General features: G+C 40.1%; 1 protein-coding gene across 2 annotated transcripts in view; it reads right to left on the bottom strand.

The window, feature by feature from the left end:
* Window positions 1–294: 294 nt before the first annotated feature.
* The window catches only part of LOC105561397 (DNA ligase 3), a 38,062-nt gene continuing 24,338 nt past the window's right edge, over window positions 295–14,018 (bottom strand). Inside the window, exons 4-19 of one of the 2 annotated variants that reach the window (XM_012011342.1) lie at window positions 10,621–10,859; window positions 10,098–10,177; window positions 9,640–9,717; window positions 9,375–9,546; window positions 8,866–9,021; window positions 8,361–8,492; window positions 8,054–8,133; window positions 7,860–7,947; window positions 7,701–7,778; window positions 7,317–7,440; window positions 6,240–6,310; window positions 6,013–6,159; window positions 5,223–5,825; window positions 3,649–3,740; window positions 2,445–2,544; window positions 295–619 (exon numbers count right to left, since the gene is read on the bottom strand). In XM_012011342.1, coding sequence (XP_011866732.1) covers window positions 473–619; window positions 2,445–2,544; window positions 3,649–3,740; window positions 5,223–5,825; window positions 6,013–6,159; window positions 6,240–6,310; window positions 7,317–7,440; window positions 7,701–7,778; window positions 7,860–7,947; window positions 8,054–8,133; window positions 8,361–8,492; window positions 8,866–9,021; window positions 9,375–9,546; window positions 9,640–9,717; window positions 10,098–10,177; window positions 10,621–10,859 — 2,387 coding nt within the window. In that variant the 3' untranslated portion in view covers window positions 295–472. The remainder of the gene's footprint in view (window positions 620–2,444; window positions 2,545–3,648; window positions 3,741–5,222; window positions 5,826–6,012; window positions 6,160–6,239; window positions 6,311–7,316; window positions 7,441–7,700; window positions 7,779–7,859; window positions 7,948–8,053; window positions 8,134–8,360; window positions 8,493–8,865; window positions 9,022–9,374; window positions 9,547–9,639; window positions 9,718–10,097; window positions 10,178–10,620; window positions 10,860–14,018) is intronic. The other variant, XM_012011343.1, reaches the window with a different exon arrangement.

The raw sequence follows: 14,018 nt of genomic DNA on the forward strand, positions 1-14,018 counted from the left end.
GTGAATTTAATTCGCCGCATTGTTATCTTATTTGCACTCTCGCGCAATTTAATAGTTCAAATGCCACTTAGCAAATTGAGTCTGCTTATAATTCGCTTAATCGTACGGAGAGCGCAGATGTTCTCCATACTCGTTAGTTGTTTACAATTTTCTTGTGTTTCTTGTTAATCTCTAATAAGATTATCGCAATTATTGGTTTCAAACAGATTCCAATCTTTGGCAGAATCTTTCCGAAACTGCTTAAATATATATACTTTACTTGAAAAGGAAGCAAGAGTTAAACGAAGAAAATAATTTCATTATCGAACAAGAGTATGTTTTACTTTTGCTTTGTAATTCCACTTTTTGCTTTTATCAGGACACGTTTATAATTTGCTTTGTAGCAAATTTACATATTTAATTAACATTTACAAAAGACATTTGCGAAGCAAAGATGCATACAAATCGTACGTACGAGAGTATACTTGTTGCGTTATCGATGAATGCACGGACAATCGCAATAATCGCCGGCCAACTGGACCGCATGCGGGACCTCGTCCTGTCTCCTCGACCGTGCCGCAGTTTCCTCCAACCAGGATAGATTCACGTGCTTGACGGCTCGCGGAAAGTCCACGAAGTCCTTGCGAATGAAAGAGCGACATTTCACGATCGTGTGTCACGCGCATATTATCAGACCCATCGTTTCTCCTTTTCTTTCACCGGGCGAGAGCGAAAATAAAAAATGGGCTTTGTCGAACGAATTTAATCAACGTAATGTCTCGATTATAAGAGAATATCCTTTTCTCTCCTTTCCACATTCTTTTCCAAGCGGTACTTTAAGTGTCTTGGAGAATCGAATCGGTTAGAAAGAATACATGTGACAAAATATATTTAAGAAAAACAAAAGACACTATTTTATAAGCACATGGAAAGTTTCACAGTAGCTTTTATATTTCCCATAAGAAGAGGGGGCTCCTTAAGTAAGTTTTTATTATAAAAATTTAGTAAATATTTTGGTTTTAAACTACATCAGGAATCCATTAACTTAATTTCGGCCAAAATGTCTCATATGTCCCCTTGCTGTTCGCACTAATTCAATCATTATCCATGTTGCGCAAGTGCATTTTAGAATTACTTGATAAAACACGATATATTTTTCAATCGACCTGAGGAATTCCGTCGTTTTCGCCCACGTGGCTCTCACGTTAATGAACGAGGAAAGAACGAATAAACCTTCTGATGAACCCGATAAGCGCTGATGACGTAAGCACTGTACGGGTTATATCGAGTTGCTGGGACCCGATAAAAAAAGGAGGGACGAGGTGGAAGAGGAAAAAGTTGGTGTAAAATTGTGGGGGGCAACGACGCGCGAGCACTCTTCACATCACGTTCCGCTCGTGATACGCAAATGTTTTCCCGCAACCGTCGTAACGGTGGAAAATTAATGGCGCGAGTGAACTGCGACAGCCGGTAATCGGCACTGACGATTAATCGAGCCCAGGAACTTGCTTCCAGGATGGCGGAAAGTGGCGAACGTCTGGGTCGGAGATGGTAATGGCTGTGGTATTAACCGTGGTTAATCCCGTTATAGCCTGTTACCTTCGCATCCCATCCCGTCCCCGCCGTACGATAACGTGTAAAATTTCCGCCGCGATTTTTCGCCGCGGTGAAAGCGGTAAGGCCGCCCGGCGGCCATTAGATAGCGGATCCGTGGGGTGTTATCGCGAACGAAGGAACGGTCAGCTTGGGATCGCGAGCGAGTAAAGTGCAACTCACGGGAAAAAGATACAATTTTTTCAAAATATGATTAATTTACGTGCAATTGTGTTGTAATTATAATATATGTGTATAATATATTTAATATAAATATTATATATTGTAGCAATAACAAACATAATATATAGAGAAAAGTCCTCCATTATGAGATACTCTAATATGAGATAGCAGGTTTTCAACATCCAAATTTAATTACAAATCTTGTCTCGCAACGATTACACGATCTAACAATCAATTTTCCCCTAAACAGATTTCACTCCAAGGGCAATAAATTCACGATGGAATCAACAGATGATGTCTATTAATTTAGCAGAAACTCCGCTATCTCATATTAGAAGCTTATTTCATAATTGGACTTTTTTCTATCAATTGAAATAATAGATACATAATATATTATATTATTATATATTTTAAAATTGATCGAGGTTTATATTATCAATGTAATTCCCCCTACACTTGACTCAAATATTTTCAGACCTTTACGCACACAATAGATGAATATTCGAATAGGGTGTCCTTACCCTGGAGTTTACCCAACAGATTTGACTCAGAGCCGATCTGTTCAAAATTGAGTTTCTTACTCGCCGCTGGTCCTAAGCTGGCTCTCCGTCGCACCCCCCCGCATAGTCGCGTATTACAATCTCACGGGGACACGTGTGCATTATGCCATTTAACTAGTTCAAACTTACCCCAAGGACGGCCGAGGACGGAATTTCCGTGCGCGTGTGGATGACATGAGTCGCCTTCGAGTCGTGTCCGTTCGCCGACGTAACCATCGTCGCACCGAGTCTAACGTTTTAACATTGTCAAGGAAAGATCACAGTTCGAGAACGTTAGCACGCTCGGCTTTAAACTCGCCCCGGGGGAAGGTATGTTTCGTAAAGAACGAGTAGACCTGCAGGGGTCACGCCGTGGAAATGTTGCAGAGGCGAATCCAGCGACGGGGTAAACGGTGACCGAATAATTCCTCCGGGAATAAGGATCCTATACGCGAGCCAGCGCGATATACTCGTATCTGACCGTTGGCAACCCATCGAGAATCTGATTTAATACATACTGCACCGCGTTATACCAAGTCAAATATTATGTGTCTCACACTCGATGGCAAATTATATCCGTTCAATTTACAATGTGTATACTATACGTATACATCTCAATTATTATAATTATTATGTAATTAAATTGCGCACATGAGATGTGCAATGTAAAATCTAATACATGCAGACCCTTCGGTAAAATTAAATAACCACTTCAAATCCGAAAGTAACAAGAGTGGCGAATTAATGTGATTTCGCGAGAAGTGATCATTATTTTGAAAATTATTTTCGGAAAAACATTTCGAAACTTAAAAATTGCACTCTCGCATAAACCGCATCAAAGATTCTTCTATGGCGCTGCTTTCGGTCCGAGTAGTAAAAGCTTGAGAAGATTTGTGTGCGAAAGCGACTTTCTTAGACTTTAAAGTACTTTTCTGAAAATATGACTTTGCATGTATTTTTCGCAAAACCGCGTGAATATGTATTTCGTTAAGTTTGTCACCAATTTTTTCTGCTCTGTCAAATCATTTACGTATGAATTTAGATATAAGATCCTCATTGCGACTGCATAGATAGGAAACGTGTATTACAAGTTCCGATGATGCAACTTTCGTGTTAATACGAGGCCGACATTGCGTTACTTCGAAAATCGATTAGAGGATCGAGGGAGGAAAAGGATGAGGGAAATGAGGGGAGGGGCGATAAAAATTTATGAAATTACCGGGGGCGAGCGTGACCATCATAAAATCATTGAGCTTTTATGAAATTGCGAATGTAATGTGAGTGTAAAGTTAATGTAATTATAATGAATATAGCGCTGCGCGAATTATTAAAATAATGATGAAAGAAAGGATACATTTTAAGCATCCTCCGTGCGTCCTTCCTTCTGCTTGTATCGAAACCAGGCGCAAGACATGCTCGCACGTCTTGCAGCACATTATTGAATTTCTGAAAAAAAAAAAATGCGTAGAAGACACAGAAAAAGAGAGCGGTATGATGTCACCAAGAGAAATAATAATGTTACGTAAAAATAAAACAGTGTAACATACGGAAGAAAAAAGTAAAGTGCAGAATAAAAATTTATATAAAAAAGTAAAACTAACATAACGTAATCGATATAAATATCAATATATAAATACTATATGGTAAGTATATGTATATAAAGAAATTTATAATAATGCGTAATTATTATATTTATATAACTATTATATAAACAGTATATAATAATTATACATAATATGCAAAATGATATACAATAATCATAAAGCTGAGTCAAATTGACTAAACGGAAACATTTTGCACACAAAGTTAAATACGGTTACGTGTGCCACAAACTTGTAAATACGCATAGCTGGGTAAGTATTGTAACTGTTATGTTAGTTTACTTCCAAGAAGATAAATGAGGAGACCGACTTCGATCGCTCAATGCTTCAGCGAATAGAGATACTGAATTGCGAACAACGGGAACAGGTTTGTACATGAAAGATCGTTGATAAAGGATACATTGGTAGTGACAAATTGCGAGAAATCAGTAAGAGAGAGAGAGAGAGAGAGAGAGAGAGAGAGAGAGAGAGAGAGAGAGAGAAGAGAGAGAGAGAGAGAGAGAGGAAGACATATTCATCATTGTCATGTAATTGTAAGGACATAAAAGAGTGTATAAATAGAAAGACCTACGAATGAAACGTCATCCGTTTTCTTTAAAAAGTTACAGGTAATCGTCGAACGAGAAAAGTCGCGCTTCTAACAAGAAAATCGAGACGATTATAGTCTTTGCTTCTTTGAACTAGATAACTTGTTCCTCATTTCTAGCAGTCGAGGTAGTGAAACATTCTCTATCGGATATATAATAAATATACCGCATTCACAAAAAGACCTCGCGATCTGTAGTTCTCCTCAATTTTCTTGGATCGTTTACAAGCTAAAGTTGAGCTATATCATTAATTAATGGCGCAAAGATACATTCCTTAAATATTACAGAGTAATCCGGTCGTCAAATTCGCGCGCACAGGATGTTAATGCATCCGCGTATAATAGCAAGCTATATAACATAAATAAATAACTGGTTTTCTTGCACAAACATAGGCAGCGAGTGAAGTAAACACAACGATGTAGATGATGTTTAACGAGCGTACTAACATTAACATTATCCGAGCGATGCATGTTATTCGAGCACAACAGGATTAATAATTAAATTAATTAATTGAGTAAACATAAATCGAAAGGGGATACAAGGAAGCACTTAAGAGTGATTCGCGATATCGTTTGAAAAGAAACATAGAAAATTAGAAAATTTTGCAGTTACAGAAATCGATTAAGAGATGACATTCCCATACAGCACGCATGTCTAAAAGACGTCTTAAAGATGTCTTTTAGACATACGTGTTGTTTGGGTTTCTCCGGCTATCAAAGAAAAAAAATTATTATACTTACGATATCTTCGATATCCGAATCGGAGACACTCGCATCGAATGAGGACTCGAAGGATACTTCCTGTTCCATCCCCGAATTCGATTTCTCTTCCTTCTTGAATCTTGTCGACGAGAGATCCTTCGTTTCTCCCTTAATCTCGCGTTTCACTTTCGCTCTCTTCTTCTCCGACCGGACTTTGTCCGGTGAACCATCGTCGCATTCATCCCTCTTTCGTCTTTTAAGGGTTCCTTCCGGAAACGATACTGCCTTAACTTTCTCCTTGACGTCCGTCGGCTCCTCTTTGGCCTTGGAACTCGTTGATGGCGCATCCCACGAGCCTGCCCTCGCACTCTCGGTCTTTCTCGGCGATGTATCCGTAGGATCGGACAGTTTCTTTCTCGGGGCGTCCTTGACATCCGTTAACGTGCCGAGGAGACGGCTGAAATCGACGGACCCGGGCTTCTTCTGGAAGAGGCCACGTAGCTCGTCCAGAGTGGTGGCTGTCAGCCAGTCCTTGTCGTCGCGGATCCGCGTGACGCGCGGAAACCGGATGCTGATGCCATCCGCGGTGTGCACCCCCTGATTCGTAAACTCGGCGCCCGTTATCTCCCATACCGGCTGCTTCTATTTGTCCCCCCCGTCGAAATGACGATTAGCAGTTACGGTGGATTAACGAGGAAGTATATTAACTCCGAATTATACGGACTTCGTAGTTTGCGTTTTAAAAATGAGATTCAAATGACCCGAGTTACGAGGAGAACACAGTGGGAGATAAACAGAAGTTGTCGATCGAGTTGATTCTCTGGATTACCTTGGGATCCCTCGCTACGAAATCTGGTACCATGGGTTTTTCGGCGAGTAACCAGCTCGGTAGCTTCTCCGTGTCCTTGCCGATCTTCACCATGTCCAATTGATCCTGCAGTGCCGCCAGGGTAGCATCGTCGTGTCCCGTGTGTACCTACGACGACAAACGTGATCTCCTACTCCGATTCGAGTTGACTTAAAGTTGATTTAAAATTCATTAAACATTTAATTTACTTTGGTAACGGTTAACCACTTGTCGCGCTTCTCGTCGTAACAACCCATTAGGAAAACCGACATGATGCCGCCTGTGGAAAATAAATTTAAAGGAAAGAAAAGAAAAACATCTAGAGAAACGTCGAACACGTCTCGAGATCGCGTAGGTGCGGAAGATTGATCGTTTTTCTACGAAGTACGACTTGAAATAAGTCTCGCTTTAGATACATATAAAAACTGTTTCATTAATTTCATTCCTTCGTCTGTTTCCGCTTTATTATATACTATATTAGCTTTGTTAATTAAAATTTTTTAACGTGGCTCGTGCACGAAGGAGCGGTTAGTGCTTGGTGGAGCCCCTTTGATTTTTATTTTATTCATAAAAAATATCACTTAATGCATTATTGAGCAAATGCATTGATATGCTAACAAGTAACACTACCCAAGTGTTACACGTCCATTTTTTTTAAACTTTGCACACTTGTACAACTTCGAAAAATATTTGACCCCTATTTTTTTATTTGTGCTCATAAAGCATTTTAAGGATAGAAACTACCCTCGAAATATTGAACTTTTCAATTCCATGTACAGCAATTCTATAGGCCATGTACGTTATCTCAAACAATTCTTGCACCAGAATACTATTTTTAAGAGTGTTCACAATGGAAATATAACATAACATGGGTGTTATATTTCATTTATCTTGTTGAGTAGGAAATTATAATATTGATGTTATGTAATTGTTACTTGGTGTTTACTGGAATGTTAAAAAGTACAACTTAAACATTTTGTCTTTATTTTATCTCATCGGCGACCGAGTCTGAAATTTCGCGTACTGGTAGATAAAATTTACACCTACAACATACTTAAATTTTAATTTTTTCTACTTTTGGTCGGTTTATGCAGGAGCCACCTTAAGAGGAGGTGCATCCAAGTTACGACGGTGACTGTTTAGTCGTCGTTACATAACAAGGATTGTTCATCGTATTTAAACAATTACGACTGTTTAATAGAAATTATCCCACGATAGTTCTCAAGTTAAACATCCCATTTTACAAATCTTTCACACCGCGCCGCGATAAGGCAGGTTATACGGACCTTTGTTGCCTGTGCCGTACCATGCACCAAGCACGACGAGATCTGCGCTATCAGCCATCGCACCGCCGCACAGATAGTCCTTTTTTACCTTCAACCAGTGTCTTTTGCCCGGCTCGTATTTGCTCTGAAAACGCGGAGATTTCGAAACAGCGTAAAACACAAATGCTTGGCGATTCACGAAAAAAAGCTTCTCGAGAACGACGTCATGGAGATCTTTGAAAATTACCGATCGTGGGAAGTTACGGATAGACAAGACGAGAGAAACATTTGTATAAATAATAAAGTAAATAAATAATTATGGTAGTGTTATCGAAGAAATAAAACAGTAATGTAAGAGTCTTCGTAACGGAAAGTCTCCACGCGTCTACGAGGGTCGATACGTACATCGATGTCCTTTAGGACCAAACCCTCGAGGCCCAGTTTCAACACGTGGATAATCCTGTCCGCTAAATCCCGCGGATCCTGAAAGAAGACGCAAATATTGTAATCTACGATACCGCCATAAATATATTAGCGCTTTTTAATTTTTTTCTCTTTCATTACATGCACTTCGTGAACCTCCGACAATATTATTCTGTTCGGTATCTCGGTCATCCTGTCCTTCAAGATGTTCCTGCGCTCCAACATAGATCTAACGCGATAAAAGAGAAAGAGAAGGAAACAAGATTCAGCGTATCGACATCGGAATAGTTATTACAAAGTATTATTGCATATTTTTGTGGAAACTCGATATTTACTTCTCTATAAGTATCTCGCCGTTGTAATACATGCAGTCGAAGACAATAAGGCACACGTTGGCGTTTTTGAATTCAACTTTCTGAAAATAAACTCGATCACGTATATTAACATGTCGCTATCTCGTATTATTATTATTTAAAGTATCACTGCACACAATTATTACAAACTCATCGTTGGTCGCAGAATTCAAATTGATGAATTAAATGACATGGAAACGGATGCAAAGATGTTGCATCTAGAAATCGTTGGAGATATTTGAATGAAAAGAAAAGATTTACGACAAGGGACAAAACTCGTCGCTCTTACTTTGTGAGCTCCTAAGGTGCCGAAAGGCAAAGGTTGCCCGGTCTGATTGTCGACCATGAGAATCTCAGAATCGAGAATTAAATCGTCACCGTTAGGAAACGCCTGCTTTATGTAATCCTTGAAGAGGTTCACCTAAAACAATAGATTATTCGTCGGTCACCCCTTAAGCATGAGAATCGAATCACGCGATCGCACTTTGCCCTCGTACGTTTCAAATTGTTCGTGTGTGTAATTTAAAATTACAAAGGCAACATTCTCCGCGCTTGTTAGCGGCACTATCTTCACACTATCATTTCCAAAGTAAAACATTCAATACAAAAAAAATCGAAAACGCGCTTTTACGTATCCGATTTCAGTTCAATTAATTTTGCATAACATTAATCACACTTTTTTATGTTAATTTGACGCTTTCTATTTTTGAACGGTTTCTATAAGGTCGCGTACAACTTTTAAACCGTAAAGTAATATCAATTGTTTATGTACTTCCACGAATTATTATCTCTACCTTGTGCGGCAGAACAGGCTTGAGAGATCTGCTGAAGTATCGAAAGTCGTTTCCGCTTTTGTGCACCTGCACGCGCTCGCCGTCGTACTTGACCTCCGACAACATCCCGTTCGGGCACTTTCGCATCGCCATCTCCACAGACGTGCATGCCTGTGCCTTAATTAATTGATCAATTTATTAATTACCTATCCGACTGATTAGTCAATTATAGCTGGTAATTAGCTAATGACAAACAGTTGACAACAACGCACGACTATTTAGTTGTTAATGTATAACAAAAATTGTTAACGTGTATCATAATTATCAAGTTGATTAAAAGTTTCTCTCAAAATGACTTAATTATTAAAACAAATGTCTCGTAATAACAAGGGATTTAATAAACGATTTAATACTTAATTCCCAATTACTTAATTAAAGTATAAATAATTATTAATGTTCAGAGTACACATATATTCTATGTATTATACAACACATTAAAAGACAACTCTCGCGGATTTATTTCAGTATACCAGCATCGGTAAAACGGGCGTCATCAGCGAGATGGCCACTTTATTTCGGCTTAAAATCGAGCTTGAGGCGCACGGCTTATCCTCCAGGTTCGGCAGGAAACGTCGCACCACCGCTTCCAGATCTCGGGACATCTGGAAGGCTTTGTACGCATCCGCGTTGACTCCCTCGAGACTAGGTAAATATACTTATGTACTCTCTAATTCGTCGTCGTCGTATCGACTTTGAAACCGACAGAAAAAGAACATCGAACGTGCGCGCACTCACATGTGTTTCGGCCCAGCATTGATCCTCAGGTCGTGTTTGATCAGACGCACGATCATCTTCAGATCATTAATCGTACATCTAAAATTTTTATCGTACGTTTGTAGCGATTTCGAATAGACGTGAGAAAAGAAGAATAAATAAAGATGGCGTTTAACCGTTCAGCTGCAAGTGTCTTTCGTACCAAGAGAATAAAATTTTGAAAGAGAAATTATAAGAAGCAATACTAATCAAGTGAGTAAATACGATAAACCGCAAGAGATTGGGACTCCATGCGTTAATTGCCAAAATAATTTTATCGTTATTTCATGCCAATTGGATATGTAAACGATAAGTCAAAGCTACGCGACGTAATCGCGGTGCGTTTGTATATTTGTTTCATTGATAAATATTCCGAGAAGACCTCTTCGCATGCCGCAGCTGGAAGGTTAACGAGAAGAACGGCCGATCAACGAACTTACTTATCGAGAATAGATCGAAAATGCTGGATCTGCTCCTCCTCCTTGGTCAAACGCGACAAGTTTTCCAAAAAGAGGTCAACCTACCCAATAAATCTCGTTAATAAAGAGATTTTGATGGATGATTCTATGCATATGAGACTTTGATGGATCATTCTATGCATATTTGCATGTTTCTTTCGGATGAATTATGCACCGATTTAAATAATTTCGTTACCTCGCGTCACCTCAAACTACTTTCATTATAGCCAGATTACAGTTTCATACTTAAAAATATCAATCCTCTACGATAATATTCCTACAAGTGAACTTTGTCCAAACCCTATTTAACTGGTTCATTAATTTCATCATAGATTGTAGTAATTGTCGGATTAATTAATTACGGAGGTAAACTGAAGGACTAAATCAAAGGAATGTAATAAATTGTCGGACCAATTGATTATAATTGATTTAAGTTTTGTCCTTCAGCTTCTCATTGTGAGAATTGCTTTTTGTCCTCGAAATTCACAAAGTTACGCCGACTTACGTCTTGAATTGTCAACACGCTCGCGGCGCAAGGCGACACGGCAGCGCTATTTTCAAAGAACACGCTGATCGTCTCGGCCACGTCGCCTTGCTCCAGATGCTCCAGCATCGCGTCCTCGTCCTGGAGCAGCAATCGCGCGAACAATTTTATCAGCTGCTTGCTTTGCAGATTGTAAATTCTTTTCACGGCGCCGGGCAACAGCATTTTGCACCAGAGTACGATGTCGCCCTTAAAACCGTCTATAGAACGAACGAAATGAAAAGAGAGAGATCTGCATATAAATATCGTCTTACCTCAAAATTAATCGACAACTGCTTCGACACTTTTATCATTTCTTTTTCATAAACTTGGAAACGTTTTACAGTTATGAAATAAAAAACTTCTATATTTCAAGGCAGACTTAGAAGAGAAGGACACAGAAAATATTTAACTAACGTTAAAATTTTTATGGAGAGGGGAAAGATACGAAGTAATCGTTTTAAGATATATGTTTTACAGAAAAAAAAATCAGAGCTAGGAACTCTTTATCGTCCAATTTGAAATCGGTCCTCAACGATTAGCAACGCGTCTCGCTCGTGTAACTTGATAACTGCGCATATAAAAATTTTAGGAGCGATATAAAAACAAGACTAAAGTTACTTAAAAAAAACGCAAGATATCCGATAAGCAAATAAAAAAAAAGGCTCACTTGCTTCAGTCCGCGTGCGCACTGAAAAAAGACTGGTGAAAAGAAAGATAAGAATTGCGTAATAGAACAAGTAAAAACTTACGAATTCGATTAGTTTTCCATCACCATCCACCTTATCTCGAATATTTTTCTAATAGACTTGCGGTCAATAATTATTTTGAAATCGGTTGACTAATCGTTAGTCATGTTCTAATTTTGCCGTTCACATCCGATATAGTAACGATTTATAAATAATACTTGATAATAATAAAAAATTTAATTACTTGGTCACACGTGTATAAATAATGTATTAAAAGCTTTTTTCTTTTGGCGTGCTTATATCAATAAAAGATACCGGCAATGTAATTTTTCAACGAGGACGATTATATAACAATCTTCCATCGGAATTGTGAGGACACGAAATTAGATATACATTTCTTTCTTTTTTTTCCTTTCAAATGACATTTGTATATAACTCGGTGAGTTTCGGCGGCGCGAGACTGCCATGGCACCGAAGGAAAGACGCAACAAGTGCACGAGGTACGATTATAACAATTGTGCTATATCGTGCTCGGAATCGATACCGTTCGAGTACGCGTGAAACCCGCAGCTACCTTCCCCTCAATGAGGACAAATCGAGAGCGAGATCGAAGCACGCGAGAAGTACGCCGCGCGACGCACGCGTTTAGAATTCGCACTCGTCCGCGGAATCCCTCATCATCGGCGAAAATAGAGCGGCCGCCGTCGGCTAGCGGGACTCGGGCACAAAGTAAAACGGCGGCTTTTAAGCCGTCACACGGCGCATTCCGAGATCCATTACCGCGCGCTATCGATGTTGATCCGACGGATCCTCCGCGCGTTGTGCCTTTGAGACGCTTCGCGCGGCGATAAATTCCTCCGCGGATTGCGAATTCCGTCACTCGCGGGCTCCCGATCGGGACGAGATGATCGAGCACACGATTCGTAAATAATGGTACCTAAGAATAGAGGGGCTGGCGTGAATCCGGAGTGGACCCGAAATTCCGCGTCTCGTGGACGGCTATTCCGCTGGGCCATGTTTCATCCATAGACATAGTGAGAATAGACTGCGCGTTCCCTATTATTTTATTATTATTGCGCTACTGGCTTCCTGACTCCCGCCGGAGCCAATACGGCCACGACTAACCAATTAGTCAAACGAGGGGAGAGATGCGCGTTTCCTACCTCACCCGTGTAAAAACACGTACAAGCTTTAGAACGAGATAGCTCATGTCGGGCCGCGTCTCATATTTGTCTAGTGAAGCGTAAACGTAGATAGCGCACAAGCTTTGGCGTAAAAGTAACGTCATATGTAATTGGAGGTAAGTACGACGTACGCCAAAGCCTGTGCGCTATCTACGTTTACGCTTGCGTCTTTCTTGTAAGCCATTACATTTCTTTGCGCTCTGACCCTAACAGAAGAGTAGAGAAATGATGGAGGTTAAAGGATAAGCGTTACGGCGACCTGCCGGAAATAATTCTACAAAACTATAAAATTTAACTGCCAGAATCTAAGAAATTCTACGTAAACAACTAATTTTTTTAACTCGGTCCTTTAAGATGTAAATCAATTTGAAACTTACCCAGTGAGAAATGATTCGTCGATCGACATCGAAATGGTGTCGAATCGATCGGTCAATTCGACGGTGTCGATGTCGATTCGACGTGGTTTCGACGTCGATCGACGAATCATTTCTCACTGGGTAAACGCCATTTTAGGACCTGGCACAGGTGGAGGTGGCCAATTAAATTACTAAGTGAATCCATTCTACGTAAATTTAAAAAGTGTTATAAAAATCCACATGAAAATGCTAGAATTGGAACAACACTTTTGTTAATTCTTGTAATATTCTACAAGTAAGCAGATGTTTCAATTGTTTAAGATTTTGTTGTTTCTCAAATTTTTTAAACTAGTAAAGTTTTGTACTAATTTTTTTACAAAATTGTACATTTTCATGAAATACTACTTGCAATAATTTCTTGATTTGAGAACATTGTAATTTGCGGTACTACTATTTCGTAGGTATCTTTTACAAAAAAATACATGTTTCAACGAAGATATAAGAATTTCTACAAATTTCTATTTCAAGTCAATTTTTTCTAGTTATTTATAGGAATTTGTTCCGCTAAGGCGACGACAACGGCGGTCAACAGTGGTTTTGCGAGCGTGCCCCAGCGAGCGACGGAGGTTCTGACAACGGCGACGGGTCGACCGAGGCCACCGAGGCCGCAGCCGAGGGACGTGGACGAGGCCGTGTCGTCGACAACAACTCTGTCCACTCTGTCAAGCACAGTAGCCATATTGAATTTTTGCCCCACTCCAGATGTTGATAGACAGAGAGAGAGAATAAGGTCCAAAGTATATTGTCTCTTTCTAAAGTTTGTGCACTTCTGCAGCCAAAATGCGCAGTCTATATATACTGTGTCTATGGTTTCATCCCGCTCGCCGCGGCCTCAGATCTCTTTTGATCCTCGCGTGAAATATGTATATATCACGCCGACGCGACAGGTCGCAATCAGAAAGCGCGACAATCACGATCGCGTAGGCGCCGCCGGGTCGATCGATCCGCACCGCGATCCGACACCCGTCATTATTGCTTATCGCGATCATCGGCTGCGAAACGCGCGCATTATCGTGCGTATCGTTCCACATGATACAGGAGCTCGTCGCCCTCCCTCTCTCTCTCTCTCTCTTTCTTTTCCCCCCTCTTTC

The sequence above is a fragment of the Vollenhovia emeryi genome, unplaced genomic scaffold, assembly GCF_000949405.1.
Source record: "Vollenhovia emeryi isolate VEMERY1.0 unplaced genomic scaffold, V.emery_V1.0 DF939207.1, whole genome shotgun sequence".
Lineage (NCBI taxonomy): Eukaryota > Metazoa > Arthropoda > Insecta > Hymenoptera > Formicidae > Vollenhovia > Vollenhovia emeryi.